Source organism: Myxocyprinus asiaticus, chromosome 32 (assembly GCF_019703515.2).
Source record: "Myxocyprinus asiaticus isolate MX2 ecotype Aquarium Trade chromosome 32, UBuf_Myxa_2, whole genome shotgun sequence".
NCBI lineage: Eukaryota > Metazoa > Chordata > Actinopteri > Cypriniformes > Catostomidae > Myxocyprinus > Myxocyprinus asiaticus.
In genome coordinates, this window is record NC_059375.1 from 6,414,438 (window position 1) to 6,431,916 (window position 17,479).

The 17,479-nt window shown below is 38.2% G+C and overlaps 1 protein-coding gene across 9 annotated transcripts in view; it reads left to right on the top strand.

Annotated features, from left to right (window-relative positions):
• LOC127422924 (ataxin-7-like protein 3) overlaps nt 1-17,479 on the top strand; it is a 57,381-nt gene that overhangs the window by 36,989 nt on the left and 2,913 nt on the right. For 3 of the 9 annotated variants that reach the window (XR_007894239.1, XM_051666784.1, XM_051666787.1), the window contains one exon: nt 11,244-13,327. The exons of 2 other annotated variants lie outside the window; for them this stretch is intronic. Coding sequence is in view for 6 of the 7 variants with exons in the window: in XM_051666784.1 (XP_051522744.1) it covers nt 11,244-11,248 (5 nt within the window). In the remaining variant the exon portion in view is untranslated. Of the gene's footprint in view, nt 1-345; nt 13,328-17,479 lie in introns of those variants that run through there. 4 more of the 9 variants (XM_051666780.1, XM_051666781.1, XM_051666786.1 and 1 more) reach the window with 2 other exon arrangements.

Sequence of the window (17,479 nt, forward strand, 5' to 3'; positions counted from 1 at the left end):
ACTACAAAAAGTTTTTTGACTCATCTCTCATTTATTTTAAATAATGGTATCAGTAAGACACTTACAATGGAAGTGAAAGGGGGCAGTTCATAAATGCTAAAATACAAACCATTTCGAAAGTATAGCTACAAGATGTGAACATAATACATGTTAACTAGGGATGGGTACGAGTACTAGGAAGTGACAGCAATGATCAACCATGAAAATAATGATCATGTGTGACTTGACTTTTCACTAAATTCAAAATTCAATGATAACTGTTCATAAACCTGTCAAAGTGGGGCCTTAATTTTAATTTTGAGATTACAGTATGTCATGATTTTCGCTATGTCTGAATCATTACAGAAACAAGTTCCATTACAGCGCACTGTGACTTTCTGACCGGGACAGAGCTCAAAACTCTAGAAAAACGCACAGTTCTCTAGAGAAGCATGTTCTTCTTTTCAAACAGCTAAACAGAGCACAACTGAATGGAACAGAAAGCAAAGGAGTAATGTGTGTTTGAGTAGTTTTTAGCTGCATTTTATAGAAATTATGTAAAAATTTTTGTTGCTGGGTCACTTGTAATCATGACACGAGGTACGTGTTTTTCTTTTTTTTTCTTTTTTTTATCTTTAAATTAATCTCGAGAAGAGCATGCTATGGATTAAACTGTGTCAGCCCTTATTCCCAATTGAACATCTATAACATCAGCAAGGACACCTACATTTGCTTCAAGATAAAATAAGGCTAGTAATTAAGTTAATTCATTTACTTATTAATTCAGGTCTTAATAAAAGCAATAGTAAATAAAGAGTTCACAGCATCATAGTGAGTGTGTTATTAAATGTTATGAACAGTTCTGTTCACTTACACTAATGTTAACAGGTATGTTATTGCCATCAAATGACGTTGTTCTCTTTTCAAGTGACTGTTTGCCTCAATTCTGTTTCACAGTCTCCACAGTTTTCAATCAAATTACTGTGTAATGCTGTTCAAGATAACTTTGCAATCCTTTCCAGCTTCATGCAAAGCAACAATTCTTGATTGTAGGTCTTCTAAAAACTCTTCTTTGCGAGGCATGGTCCACATCAGCAGATGCTGCTTGTGAATAGCAAAATGTTTGAGTGCTTTTTATAAGTCAAAGTAGCTCAAACCCAAGATTGTATATAAGAACAATACAATAATTTCTGTGTTATTAGTTAAAACAGATTGTGTTTGTTCATTATTGTAATTTAGATGATCAAACCAGATTTTAAGACAAATTTATACATAAATGCAGGTAATTCCAAAGGGTTCACATACATTTTCTTGCCACTGTATGCTTTACTATGTCACTCTTCATTCCAGCCCAGTAAGAATATTATCAGTTCTGTTTATGAGAATATTTTGCTAAAAAACGCAGCGTTCCCGGGAATCTCCCATTCATTTCTATGGGAAAGTTCTGCAGAGTTGTAGAGCAAGCAGAGGTAACTAAGCGGGAAGCTTAGCGAAGGGTCAATTATGGCAACCTGAAGGAAGAGCAGAGATGCGCTTTAAATATGGTTAAATATGCAAGACACTGACTGGACAGCAATGAGATACAACGCAGTAGGCAAAGACGTCTGTCTGACATTTACTGCATGTCATATACTGCAACCATGAATGTTTTAGCGAGGGATGTGTACGAGCAGTCGACTAATCGAGTAATCATTCTGCATCAGCTAATTGAATATTAAAAATACTACTCGAATATCGCAAATTAATTTTCAATTCAGCATTTGCCTGTCGTGAGCAGCGCTGAATTACACTGTTCCCTGTGAATCTCTCACCACATCTCGCAGTTACAATTGAGTCCACTGGGGGGTGGAGGAGTAGGCCGTTTTATTCATATGAAATTCCGCACCTGCATTCCAGTCTACATCTTGATGTAATCCTTCCTCATGATCATACAGCGTGTTTTCATGAGCTAAATGGGAGGCTTAACAAAAAGTTAAAATGTGGTGAGACGGGGAGTCATGTGACGCAATGCGAGGATCGGATGTGTAAACGGCGAGCTCTGCGCACTTTGCTAGTTTTAACATTTTAAATGACATAAACCGGTGAGATTCGATACACTCTGTTCCATAACTGTTCTAGGAGGACAATGTGTCCAGGAATTAAAAATCTTCAGGCTCTGGAGACATTAAAAGATACTTATGTGCTCAAGCTGATGCCCCTGAGCAAGCCACGAGCCTGGGAGTCGATTTAGTTGGAGAGGTGTGGGAAATGCAGCGAGAGATGCTGAACATGTCGGCAATATTGACGAAGGTCGTTGCTGACTTGGAGGATCTTGCTGTGATACGTTGATTGATCACTGCCATGGAAGCAAAGTTCTCTGAGGTGCTTACAAGAGTGGGGGATGTTGAGAAAAGGATCGATTATCTGGAGTCCTCGGAGAGGGATCTGATAATCCACTAGCGACCAAGGTGGATTTGGAGCATGTCTGGGAAAAGTTGGAGGACATGGAGAACCATAGCCAGTGGAATAACGTCCGAATCTTTGGAATTCCTGAGGCCAAAGATGGTCAGAATATGGTGAAATTCCTGGATGGGCTCCTTTCCGAATCTGCTCGACATAGCAGGCCATAAGCTGGAAATCGAGCGAGCTCACAGGGTTCCTTTTCAGTAATCCATGGAGGGAGACAGGCCCGGTCAATTCTGGCCAAATTTCTGAGATCATCTGATAAAGATCTCGCGAGGTGAAGAGTAAAGGAAGGCTTTCTTGGAAAAACTACGGCATTTTCTTGTTACCAGACTTTGTGAATTCGACGAGAGAAACGTGATCGATATCAAGGAATGTAAGAAACTTTTACCTCAACGGAAGGTCACTTTTGCACTGATATTCCCAGTCAAATTGAGAATAGATGCCAAGGATGGCCGTAAAACATTCACATGTCCACAGCAAGTGATGTCCTTCATAAAGTCAATGGAGTAAGGCATCTTGTGGTACTCGCATTGCAGCTGAGTGGACCGGTTCACTGAACATTCACTTGACTGTTTGAGGAAACTGAGCGCTTTTTTTGTGCTGGTTCCGCCTAGCGGCTGTAGTTTATTTTGTAGAGTAACACACCTTGAGGACCGCTTTTTGGATGAATCTACACGCTCTTTGTACTTATTCCGCCTATTGGCTGGTAGATTATCTTTTACCGTGTAATTCTGTCTCACAAAATTTGTATAGAAACACTGGATTTGAGTAATCCGATGGCAAAGCTTTTGCGGGGATGCTCGTAGGCGTACATGGACTGTTTGAGTTCAGAGGGTCGGACGCCAGTTGGCGCTGTCGTGCGCAGGGTTAATGTGCACGTTTTTATTTTTTTAGGGGATGTCCGGGGTTTGATTGTTGCACTAATGTTGTAATGTGGTCTTTATAATCTTGTTTTTGACACACAGTCTATTTTTTGCTTATGTCAAATGTTAATATGAGTGGATTGTCTCTCTCCACGTGGAATGTGAATGGGTTGGGGTACCCCATAAAAAGAAGGAAGGTTATTTCTCTAAAGCTTAAGAAATATGATATAGTGTTTCTTCAAGAAACGCATCTTTACCCACAGAAAGCTGAAAAATTTGGGAAGATATAGGGTGGACATGTTGTGCTGGCTCAAGTAAGAGAAGGACAGTCATTACACTGATAAGTAAACATCTACAAATCAAATGTCTCAAACAGATTAAAGATAAATTAGGAAGAGTCATTATTGTTTTAGCTGAAATTCAGGGGCTAAGGTTTATTTTGGCTAATATTTATGAACCCAACGTTGATGATCAGGGCTTTTTTATAGATATTGAAGGGATGTTGCCAGCTGCTGGCACCCCTCATGATATAATATTGGGAGGAGACTTTAATCTTTTGATGGTTCTTAGGGGCCGGATCATACAGTATGCCGCATTCACCAAAAAATCCAAAGCACAAGAACTTGGAAGGGAATATTAAAAATGCCGAGGCAGAGCTGAAGCACCGAATGTCGTCTAATTTCCTCAGAGAATTGACCCGGTTGAAATACAGATATAATATTATTTTGTTGCGGAAGGTGGAGTTTTGGATATTCAGGGCAAGACAGTCATACTTTGAGTCGGGCGTCAAGGCAGGAAAACTTCTGGCTAGATATATAAAACAGAGAGAGTCTTTTTCTACCATTCCCTCAGTGAAATCTGCTGGTAGTGAAATATTTACCGTACAATATTTAGCCATTGATATTAATAATGCTTTAAAAGAATTCTGTCTTGATCTCTATAGTTCCATGTTTTCATTTACTAATGAGGATATTAGAAACTTTGTGAAACCATGAGAATTCCTAAACTGACGACTGAGCAAAAATATTCTCTTGATTCTGAGATAACCTTGGATGAACTTGGCAAGGTAATTAAGGCCTTGCCTACAGGCAAGGCTCCGGAGCTAGACGGCTTTGCCGCTGAGTTTTTTAGATCTTATGCTGCAGAACTGGCTCCACTTTTGCTTGAAGTTTATACAGAATCATTAAAGAATTGAAAGCTTCCAGCAACCATGACGCAAGCCCGGATCAGTCTGATTCTTAAAAAGGACAAAGATCCAAGCGAGTGTAAGAGTTACCGTCCAATTTCCCTGATCCAGCTAGACATTAAAATATTGTCAAAAATTTTGGCTAACCGATTAAGTTATGACATCTCTTATACATATAGATCAGGTGGGGTTTATTCGGGGCCGTAACTCTTCTGATAACATTAAGTGTTTCATTAATGTCATGTGGGCAGTGGCGAACGGTCAGACTCCGGTCACGAACATCTCACTTGATGCCAAAAAGGCATTTGATATGGTAGAATGGGATTATCTTTTTAAGATTTTGGAAATGTATGGGTTTGGAAATATGTTTATTGGATGGATTAAGTTACTTTATAGACACCCGGTAGCGGCAGAACAAACAAATGGATTAATTTCAGATTATTTTACTCTGGATGGTGCACCTGGCAGGGTTGCCCTCTTTCCCCATTATTGTTCTGTCTTGCCCTGGAACCATTAGCAGCCGCGATAAGAAAGGAGGATGATTTTCCAGGGGTGGTGGCTGGAGGTGTGGCGCATAAGCTTTTGCTTTACACAGATGATATTTAATTTTTCGTCTCTGACCCTACTAGATCTACGCCTTGCCTCCACAGAATTATTAATTCCTTTTCTAAGTTCTCAGGATACAGAGTTAATTGGTCTAAATCCGAAGCTTTGGCTCTGACAGCGTACTGCCCAGTTACGGCTTTCCAGCCGGGCACCTTCCAGTGGCCCAAACAGGGAATTAAGTATTTGGGTATTTTATTCCCAGCAAATTTGTCTGGGCAGGTGGGCTTCATTACATTTATCTATGATTGGGAAGGTTAATGTTATTAAAATAATTTGTATTCCAAAATTCAACTACCTGCTACGATCTCTCCATTTAGATAGCCCCCTCTCTTATTTCAAGCAATTTGATAGCATAGCGAAGTCCTTCATTTAGAATGGTAAATGTCCCAGATTACATTTCAGTATGTTACATAAACCGATTGACAAAGGTGGGCTAGGCCTACCCAATATTTTAATTATTATGCATTTGGTCTCAGAAATTTGGCTCATTGGTCGCTTCCACCTGAGAGAGTCCCTCCCTGGTTTTGTATTGAACAGGAAGTTCTTGCCCCTATTTCACCATTGCAATGCCTTTCTATCAAACTAACCGGAGAAGTTAAGTTACACTATTATCTCGCATTTGCACTCGGTATGGACAAAAGTATCCAGAGGGTTTAATTCGGACATTTATTTAAATGTTGCCTCGAGCATATGGCTGAACCCAAAATTATGTATTAATAAGTCCCCTTTCTGCTGGACAGAGTGGATTGTGAGGGAGGTTAATACGCTCTGTGAGCTATGTGAGAGTGGAGTGTTGAGATCCTTTGAAAATATGGTTCAGCATTTTGTGATTCCCAGGTCTCAATTCTTCAGGTATTTACAGCTGCGCCATCTGCTTTGTACTATTTTTGGTAGTAACATACGCCCCCCTAAAGCGGCAGATACTCTGTGAGTGGTGATTACTGCTTTTGATAAAGGTCATGAGGCATCAGTGTATTACTCCCTGCTAATTCATAGTCTGGGGCACGGAGCTTCAACTTCTCTCAAAAGATTATGGGAGAAAAATTTTAACTTGGTTTTAGAGGAGGGAGTATGGGTTAGGATTCTAAAAAACATCGTCTACACCTAGAGATGCAAGGGTGCGCCTTATGCAATTTAAGATTTTACATAGATTCTATTGGACCCCCTCTAGATTGTATAGGCTTGGTCTTTAAGACACACCCACCTGCTGGCGATGCCAATCAGAGGATGGAGACATAACCCATGTCTTTTGGGGGGTGTGTTAAGATCCAAGAATTTTGGTTGCGGGTTCAAAGTTTTATGTGTGACGTATTGGGCACTCAAATTTCATTTTGCCCCAGACTCTGTATTTTAGGCGATGGGGCGGTCATTAATATAGGGATAATTACATAAAAAATTGTGTTATGATCGGCAGACAGGTCATCGTTAGGGGATAGAAGTTGGCTGATGCACCCTCATTTCAGGAGTGGTGCACAGAGATGGGCAGGGTGGCGGCATTTGTGGAGGTGGCGTATAGAAGGCTAGGCAACCAGGAGTTTAACAAAAAAAAAAAAAAAAAAAAAGTGGGGCAGCTATTTGGCATTTTTGGAGGGCTCTTGGGGAGGGACAGTGGAGAGGGAAATATAGTTTTAAATGTGTGTGTTTTTTAGGGCCCGAGCACCATAGGTGGTGCTAAAGCCCTATTATTTTTTAATGTTTTTTCACAATTATTAGGGCCCGACCGGAGGGGCTAAAGCCCTATTGTTTTTGGAATGTTTTTTTTCACAGTTATTTTTATTTTTAGCACATTCACCCATTTTTTTAGGCATTCGTCTTGGCACACACATAAGACCTGTGTAAAATCAAAAAGTTATGTAGTGTTTGGGCTTGGGTGTGGTCGAGGAGCTCTACAGCGCCTCCAAACGCAGGCAATGATTGGGATGAAGTTGCTCAGATGTGCACAAGATTTGGTATGGTTACTGCTCTCATCATGTTAGACAAAGTTCATTTGGATGTATTTAACTCCGCCCAACAGGAAGTCAGCCATGTTGGATGTTGTGGGATTTTCACATTTTCCCGTGGTGTTGAGGGGCTTACGATTGCTGAAAACTTATGAAAGTTTACACATACATTTGTCTTAGGACATCTTTTGATTTGATATTGCAATTCAGCATAGACGTGCCTCATCGGTTCCACAGCACCCCCTAGTTCATAAATGCATATTTCATGCCTTTTAGAATACTCAAACTCTTGAAACTTGGCAGACCCGTGAAAGTTTGGCAAGATTTTATTTTAAGATTTTATTCTTGGGTGTGGCCAGTGGACTCCAGAGCACCCCCTAACATTTCTGAATGAGTTTATCGCTGTGGTTTCCACAAGTTTTGGTGGGGACATTGTTCTCACCATTAGACATATTTCCCATTGGCTTTTATTAGCTCCGCCCAACAGGAAGTTGGTCATTTTGGTTTGTTTGAAAAAATGCATGCTCTGGAATTTGAAATACTCCTCCTAGGGGATTTATGTGACCAAACATAGCCAACATCATGCCAAGACATTGAAGATGCTAAATTGCGAATGGATTTTTGATATATCGAACTGTGTTGCCATGGCGAGGCGATACATTTTGGTGAAAAATGAGAAACAGGAAGTGCTCATATCATTGGCGAGCATTGTGTAATTTTGATCAAAATTGAGAATTATATTTGGTATTGGAGGCTGATCACATGGATGTGACTATTGTGGGGCACAATCATAGTGCGGCAGCAGGAAGTGTGGCACTTTTTACAGACTTTGGAATAGCACTCTCATTTTTACCTGAATTGCTTCAAACTTGTTTAGAATAATGTCAGGACAATACTGATGTGAAATTGGTAAGGATTTATTGATATCTTTTATAATGTTGCCATGGCAACACATTTAACGTTATTATTCCTTTCTTTATATATTAGAATGCTTCAGTTTACATGACATTTGGCACAAACATCAATTAGGGCTTGGCAAAAGTGTGTAGGGGGGGCTCTGTTTTGCCCTCTTTAAAATATGCATTTTTGGGATGCTCTGTAGCACACCTTTTTTCAGCTACAGTCTCTAAACTCTGTACATATATAGATCTCATCAAGCCAGACAACTTCACGCTGACAGCCTTAAACTCCGCCCAACAGGAAGTCGGCCAGGAAGTGGGTATAATTTGGTCATCCTTGGTCCGATCAGCTTCAAATTGTGCATGGTTACCAATGGGCCATCCCTGATTACACCAACGTGGCAATTACGAGGCAGATGCTGTATTCAGTTACACAGTTTTATGTTATAGAAACACAGTTATGTTTATGAAAATGTACAGTGAATTGCTTCATGTGTACTGAAATATACTGGCATAACTTGTGCAATGGTTGTATATTTAGATTTCATTTTCTTGTACACATGATCAATCAATGTTCCATTTTCAGTGGTAGGTTCTTTGACACACTGAACATAGCCTAGGTTTGCCATGAATGTAGACATTGTCTGTGTTTTCAATTCATCATGGTTCCAATCACCAATTAAAAAGATATTATCTGACATATTGTTAAATGTATTGCAGAATTTGGTAATATATTTTTGAAACAAAGATGAGCTATATTGTGGTGGCCTGTAAATAACAACTATGATTATATCAAGTTTATTGAGTTGACATATTATGCACTCTATGTTAACATTTGGAATGTCCAAAATATTGTAATCAATATTAGTTCTACAGTATATGCCAACACCACCATGTTTTTGGTGTCGAAATGAGTTTAACAGAGGGTTGTCTGTACTGTAAACAAAATAACATGGAGCACTGTGAAAGTGGTAGCCTTCAGTGCAAGAGGATTCACTTGATATGTTTGCAGGCAGCCATGTCTCTGTTACAGCTATACAACTATAATTATAGGATTGGATTGAAGCTGTTAAATCTAGCAAATGGCAGTGTAAACCCTGAACATTCATTAGGAAAATTGAAAGAGTTGTTGGTGTTATGTTGTGAAATATTATGAAGTTCAAACCGTGGCATTGTGTTGATACATTCTTGGATGTTGTTTTTGCAATAAATTGCTTTATCAGCAAAATCTTGAATGATCAACCCACTTAAAGTCTTGACTCGACTTAAAGCAACATATGCCTGTCCAGCTGCAAAAATATTTGTTTGTGATATGACTGCTTTATTGACAGTTAATCCTTGCACTTTGTGTACAGTGCAAGCCCATGCCAACTTTAATGGGAACTGCTTACGCAACCCACCCTTGCTGTTAACTCGCTCTCCCTCTGAAGTGATTGGAATGGAATTCATGATGTTTTTAGGTGGTGGTGTATGCTTTCTAGTGGTATTCCCAACTTTATCATCATCAAACTGAACAAATACTACATTCACAATTGTGTTGTTTGTATTAAGGGCCATGTCTGTTACAGTACCACAGACACCATTTACAAGCCCATCAACGATGTCAATATTCTTAATTAACATGACTTGTGCACCTTTACCGAATAGCAAATTTTCCGGTAAACAGGAATTAAATACTTTGGAAAAGTGTCAATTTTTAAGTTGCATTTGTCCAGTTTGTTGATTTGTCTCAAAATCCTTAGCCTCTACACAAATGTGGTCTGGGCAATGTACAATTATCTGTTTGATGTTATACTCTTCCACTTGCTTATTTGTTGGGAAAATGTGTAAAGCGGAAGAGGTTTGCCCAGTTACCTTACTTTTGAGCATATTTAAGTCATTAAGTGATGGTGGGGAACTGTTGCTACGTGTATGCAATCTATTCAGTATTTCTGCAAAAAATGAGTCTTTTTGTCTAACATTGATTGTTAATTCTGACAGTGCAAATGTGCTGTTCCACAAATACAATGGAGCATTTTGCAAATACAATGGTTTTCCTCTCACAGGTGGCAATTGAAAAAAAATCTCCCACAACAATTATACTAACTTTACCAAATGGAGAGTAGTCACCTGTCTGCTTTAGTTGTCTAAGCCTACCATGGACATAGGCTAGTAGGCTGTGGTTTACCATAGAAATTTCGTCTATAATCAGTATATGCAAGTCACTAAATACCACATGCTTTGTATTTACTTTTTCTACTCCTAAAGGTAAGGCAATTTTACATCTGTCCCGATTGAAAATGTACTATGGATGGTCTTGGCACCCAAGTTGAAAGCAGCAATTCCAGTAGGTGCTGTCAACAGAACAGAAACTTTGTCTGGTGCAGTTGCAGTTTGGGATAAAAATCGGGTCGCTTCATAATAAATAGCTCTGATTAAATGTGACTTTCCTGTTCCTGCACCTCCAGTAACAAATACATGGAAAGGCTCTGGCTTTTTACATCTAACTTTCTCTAAGCACCATTGTCTTGATAGAAAATATATTTTTGTTTGGAATTCAGAGACCTAAGTAGATTGAGAGCATCTAATCTACACAAGACATTCAAACTAGATTCAGATCGATTGCTGCTTTCATTTTGAATGGATAGTTCAGGAATTATATCAACATGCTCATCAAGTTCTTTTAATGAATCTCTAATTTCTTGTTGACATTCCAAGCGCTCTGACTCCTCCTCAGGACACATTTCACACGTTTGCCAGTTTGCCCTGGCTACATTTTGCGAGGGCCCTACGTCCCCCTTTGACGAGAACCCCTCATTATTCTTTTCAAGGTTTTCGGTACTTTTGGGGTACATAACATGCGTGAAAACTCTTGAAAGTTTGTACACTCATCCGAGTCATTGGACATTAGGGTTTGGCCAAGGTGCAGGGGGGGCTCTTTTGCACCGCCTAGAAGATGGGCATGTTCGGGGGGCTCTGTAGTACATCCCTTTTGAGCTACCACCACCAAACATTGTACACATATAGATTTCTTCAAGCCGGACAACTTTCATGCTGATAGTCATAAGCTCTGCCCAACAGGAAGTTGGTCATTTTGGATTGTTTGAGAAGTGCATGCTCTGGAATTTGAAATACTCCTAGGGATTTCATGTTACAGGTAACAAATGTGGGCGACATCATGCCAAGACATTGATGATGCTAAATTGCGAACAGATTTTTGATATATCGAACAGTGTTGTCATGGCGATGCGATAAAGTAATATAAAAAAAATTGGAAAATGTCTCATATCTTCTGCGTGCATGGTGTGATTTACATCAAAATTGAGCCAAATGTTTGTCCTTGCAGGCTGAACACATTGATGTGGCTATTGTGGGTCACGGTCGTAGCGCCACCAACTGGCGGAAGGAAGTGTGTCACTTTTAACAGACTTTGAAATATCCCTATTATGTTTACATGAATTGATTAAAAGAAATTAGAATAATGTCAATACAGTGCAGATTTGAAATTCTGAAGGGATTGATATTTTAAATATTGTTGCCATGGCAACGCATTAAATGTCATTTCTTTTTGTGTATATTCACATGTTTTGAGGTATTTGGCATGCTTGAACTTTCAAATTTATTGTAAAAAAAATGTACTGCACATATTTCTTATTTTTTTATATATAAATAAAATATAATAAAAATATCAGCTGAAATGTAAAAATACTAGAAAATCAAAGCCATATGTCTAACCCAGTTCTGAGTGGCAATTACAATAAATGTAAGCTCCATTGTTGAATGATTTCCAGACTCTCAGTCCCTTTAGGATGTTTGGTGGTGTCTAGAAGGGATCCCACTTTTGTCAACTTCTGGCACATGCACAGTCTGTTATGTATAGTCTAAGTATGTGTAATTTGTGTTCATCAGTTAATTGTGTTTATGAAAAGAACATATAATACATATAAACATATAAAGTTAAAGATCAGTTTAAGATTACTAGCAAAATAACGTCATGCTCAAACTGCTTTTAATTTTAAACAACATAAGTATTACAGTATTAAGAAGATAGCAACATATATGCTGCAGTGATGAACTTTAGGAATCGAGAATGGGCGGTGAGCGCTCCTTGTTGCTGCGAGTTCTGCAGTTTATGCTCTTTTTCCAGTCGAATCCCATAGAAAAATGCAAAGCAAACAAATGTGTCCCCACTCAAGATATACACCCACTGAGGTGTGGATGCAATCTTTTTTTAATTAAAATATATAGTTTTATATGGACAGATTAGAACATCTAGTTAGTTTAACATCTTATGCAATGGGTGGATTAATTACCACTAGACCACTCAGTCAGACGCTTTTTACCAGCGCTGATTGATGTACTTCTCCACTGACTTACTATATCTCATGACCGACAATAGCACACACAGAGATGAAGTTATCAAATTTATTATGCTACATATTTATTTTAGAGGGGGGCTTTTTATCAAAGCAGACCATTTAAAATAATCTTTTTTACTAGCGCTCGTTGCTGTGCGACTTCAAGCGCTATGTTTCATGACGTTGTTATTTTGCTAGTCATCTTAAACTGATTTTTAACTTTATATGTCGCTCTTTTGATAAACACAGTTAACTGATTAACACAATTCCACATACTTAGACTATACATAACAGACTGCGCACATGCGAGAAGTTGATGAAAGAGGTATACCTTCTAGACACGACCGATTTTGTGATCTTACCAGTTTAACCAATCTCCGCATTATTTGCAGTAGCTTGCAATTTTTATCATTCCCACAAATTATTTCCTTTATGTTTGACAGCGGGCAAGCAAATGCTTGAAAAGCGTGAAGCAGTCACAACAAACCCAAGTGCACAGCTGCCATTTGTATCATCACCATAGAAACAGTGTAGCGTCTCCTCCACGTTGTGCATTCACTATCAAAATCCTTCTAAACTTTCATGGGACCACAGACAGCACACATGCATCACAGCTAGCATTTAATCTTCACCCTGCATGCTGAGAATGAGACACAAAACCCCGTATTTATACAAAGAATCCCTAACATTCACTTAAAATCCCCATTAGTTGTGTAATAAAATGTGATTAGAATTTGAAGTGCTATTAATACAGTAGGCTACGAATCTGAAAATGGCAATATATGCTGAACACTTGTATGCTGAAAGTGTTTATAAATGTTTTTACTGATATAAAAATGTCAATGTTATACAGTAGATGTATGCAATATACAGAATATGACAAAAATGACAATTTTCATATGTAACATGTTTTTTGAAACACTTGTGGAATTTAAATGTGTACATAAATGCTCAAATATATGAACTCTAATTGTATTTGTTCGTATATGGCCAGTGGCGATTTCTCAGGGCCAGCAAAACCTTCTCTGCTGGTGTAACATGCCTAATAAATACATATTTTTTCATCCTTTCATTCTCATTGACCTTTTTGCCTATGTATTTTCAATCACTTTCAACACCTAATTCATCTACAAACGAATAGCAAAAAACAAATACATTTATCCAGTCAGAATTTATTCCTCGTTGCTTATAAGCAAAGTGTGACAACTGTTTCGCTAATCACATGCCTGAAGCCACACTCCTTAGCTGAAGCATTGTGTGAGTCTGAGCTCCACTCCGTCAGGCCTTCAGAATTTCTTTAGAATCCCGCAACAGCATAGTGGATAGGCATCTAAAGTCAGATGATCAGATTCATCAGCCAATCAGATTGATTGATTTATTCTTGTGGGTGTGGTCTTTAGGATATGTCCCAGTCCAGGCCTTCTAGCTGGCCTTGAGTGATGCAATCACGCTTTAAGTGATGTACGTAATTTGAAAGCGAAGAGCGCGAGATCTTGCTGATGAGTCGGCTGTCATCACTGCTGGTATTACCGTTGAGAAAGAGATCCTTATGTATTTAAAAACCTGAGATGTTCTTCATGATCGTGCGATTGATTAATTAAACAGGAATGGAGGACTGATTTTCACTTCAAGCAAATTGGTAAGTGCTTTTTGCGTTGTTATAGCATCATCAGGAGTTTTCTAAGTGTAAATTAGGCTGCTTGAGCATTCAGTGTCGGATCAAGTTTTGAAAAGTAACCGTGTACCCTGACAAAAAATGTATTGCAAGCAAAATTGTAATCAAAAATATTATTAGAGAGCTGCTTCTTGGTATTAGACCTCATTGGTTCTGGCTTTCATGCGTGGACGTGTTTTTAGGCATACGGTGTCTTATTCATTATGAAACTGTTTTCTTAATGGCATGAATCGCACTGAAGGCCTAGACTTAAAATGCACGGGCCATGGCTGTATATGGCCATATACCAGATTTAAATATCAGACAATGTAATAATGGCAACAGGCCTAATTAATGAATCCTCATTTGTGTTTTTAGCTTACAGATTTATTGTACGTCTATTTTAAACTTAGATAAGTTTTTATTGCATTCTCTGAGGCAGAAAATTATAATACAAAAGTAATTAAGGGTCTTTCAATACCCACAGCTTTCACCTAAATGTATGCTATTTTTGTTTTTGTTAACTGCATATTCAGTTATTATGCACAAAAACATTTACATGTAATTGCATTTAAAATGTAATTAACACAATTACAGAGGTATATAATGATGATTTGTGAGTTTTCACTACAAAACAACCCCAAACAATGCAGCAAATTGCATCGCAAAATTTGAGAAAAGCAACAGCAAATTCAGCCATTTTGTAATCCCAGCTAGCCAAATTACGTGGCCATTTCCTAACTACACCTAACTAATTTGATGACCAAACTTTAGTTTAGTTTGCAATGTAACTGAAAAGTGAAATTCCTGTATTTGTTGCCACAACATAACTTTGGAATGGTGCCAGTCCCTCATGACGATGTTGTGGCAATGTCATGGATAGTGTTACGAGGGGGACAAAGGACCCAAAAGCAGAAATTACAGATCAATGGTTTTATAACTTGGTCATGCTTGGTCTGATCAGCTTCAAATTGTGCATGGTTACCAATGGGCCATTCTTGATTACACCAACATGGCAATTACGAGTCATAGTTATAGCACCACCTATATTGAAATAGTTATGCTGCACTTTGAAGTAGAGTTTATATGGATATGTCTTTAGGGTTTATCTGGGGTACCAGAGAGTTTATGTCATTTGCCTTAAATGTAGTCACCAAACCCTACAAATTAAGGTGCAATATTAATCTGACTACGGTCAGTTGATGTGTCATTAAAGGGTTGCTATGGCAATGAATGATGGCATGCCAAATAGGAAGTGGTAATAACTCTGTGCTGGTTAGGATGATGGGTCTCAAACTTCAAGCAGTTACTCAATAGCCACTCATGATTACACCCATTTGGCTTTCATGAAAGATGCTTATAGCGCCACCTATATTGGAAAAGGTGTTCTGCACTTTGATCCGCTAGTAGAAGTTTTGTCCAATTTGCTTCAAAGTTGCCTACACAAATGCCCAATAGTCTACTATTTTGTAAAGACATTCTTGATCTGTTAAACTGGATTTCCACAGCATAAATGCTCTGAAAAATAGTCCACAGACTTGTATGTTGAAGCCATTCCTGGTCACACACAGTGATTTCAATGAGTTTCAGTTATAAAATGACTGACATTTCATTTCATGCAATTTATTTTCTCTAGTTTCAGTAATACATTAAGAGATCACTGATAAGGTGCAAGTGATTTAAATGTTGAGTTGTGAACATAAAATAAATTTGAATGAATTAAATGTTCAGTAAATTGTTTTACTTGGGGGAAAAAAGAAGAAAAAAAAGGATACATTTCTTTAACATTTAATGGACTGTACCCACTAAATAGTGAGTACTAATGTGATTTTACTCTGTAGCTGTAAACACACTTTAACTGTTAAATTTACACATCTACAGTGATTAGTTCTACTGTACTTTATATACATGCATAAAAAATAAACCACAAAAACAGTTCAAATTTATGACAATCAACTACTGTAATTATTTTTGCTGTAGAGTAAATATAGTGTGCTTTAATATACCATATGCAATTAACTAACGTAATTTAGCTGTAAAGAAAATATACTGTATTTTAATATACTGTATGCAATTAAATATCATAATTTATTTTACAGTAACAATATACTGTAAATCATAAGTTTTACATTAATTTTACTGTAGTTTGAAATACAGAACCCTAATATAATAATCACCCACTCATCTAAACAAATCAATATTAGAACCACACTTTAAAACTGAGACATATGTTTGCCAGTTTGCCCTGGCTACAATTTGCGAGGGCCCTACGTCCCCCTGTGACATAATTATAGTAATAATAATTATTTTTATTTTTTTAATTATATATTTCTTTTTTTATAATTATTATAATTTTTTTTTAATCTGCGCGTGTACTCTGGTTTGGCCACAGGGATGTTTGTTGGGATCGGGGTGGGGTTGGGGATTGGGAGGGGGGAAGGGAAAAAATGGGGTTTAAAGGGAATAATGGTTGACTCTGTTCATGAATGTTCTGTTTTGTTATGTGTCATGCTTGAGGAGCAATCAATAAAAATGTTAATCTGAAAAAAATGTGGCGAGACTGCAGTATACCCAACAGACTCGCAGCGCGTGCAAGCCATTCACGCATCACGGGCAGGCAGCGCTTCACTTTCGTTTAATCACGCAAGTAAAGGTGCCCGCTTTGATAAGGTCAGGCTGCGCGGATGACATTCCATGTTTCATTTGTTTCTTTTTGCTTTCAGAACAACACTTGATTTAATAAGGAAAACACCACTATAAATCCTTGAGATTTCGCATACCCTCCTTAAACTGTAGTCATACTCAAAATGACATTAAACGATTAAAAGAGAAAACATTAACCCACATCGTGGGGTTCAAAAATCTGAGTCTAAATATAATTCAATATATAAATTAAACCTGAAGTTTCGGCTTGTGATGCACGACACAGAGCATCAAAAACTAGCACTTGTGCAAAAACATGCAGTATTTTCACAAAGTTTAATTGCATACGTTAAATTTAAATGTATAGATTTACGTTAAGCAGGGAAATAAATTTACAGTGCAAATTATGGTTACTCCAGGGATGCTTGTGCATCAGCATTAGACGCTGGAAATGTCCCGGCCCTTACTGAAACGGAAAATATTATTGGTTAGCAAATATCCAGTCGCGTCTGAAATAAGTGTTCTGATTGGTGGATCGGCTTAGTCGGAGTGTATGTCTTGCCAGTGACATCAGTTATGCTCCCACAGCTCCGTGCGCATTTAGAGAGAATCTCTACTTTTTTAAAATAAAATAAAAAACACAATTCACTCAACGGTGCTGCGCCATCGCGTTAGTAGATTGAAAAAGTTCGGGGTCAAAAGCCTACTTGTTGTTCTGGCGGCCATATGTATCATCACTTAATTTTAGGTGGGTATACGCAAAATCCTAAGAAAGATAGGTGGGCATAGGTATGCCTGCATATGCCCTAGAGTTCAGTTTAGCCTCCCATTCACTGCGTGATCACGAGGAAGTCATCAAGTATAATTGGAATGCAGGTGCTAAAAATTTCATAGAAATAAAATAGCCTGCTCCTCTCTCGCTGTTGC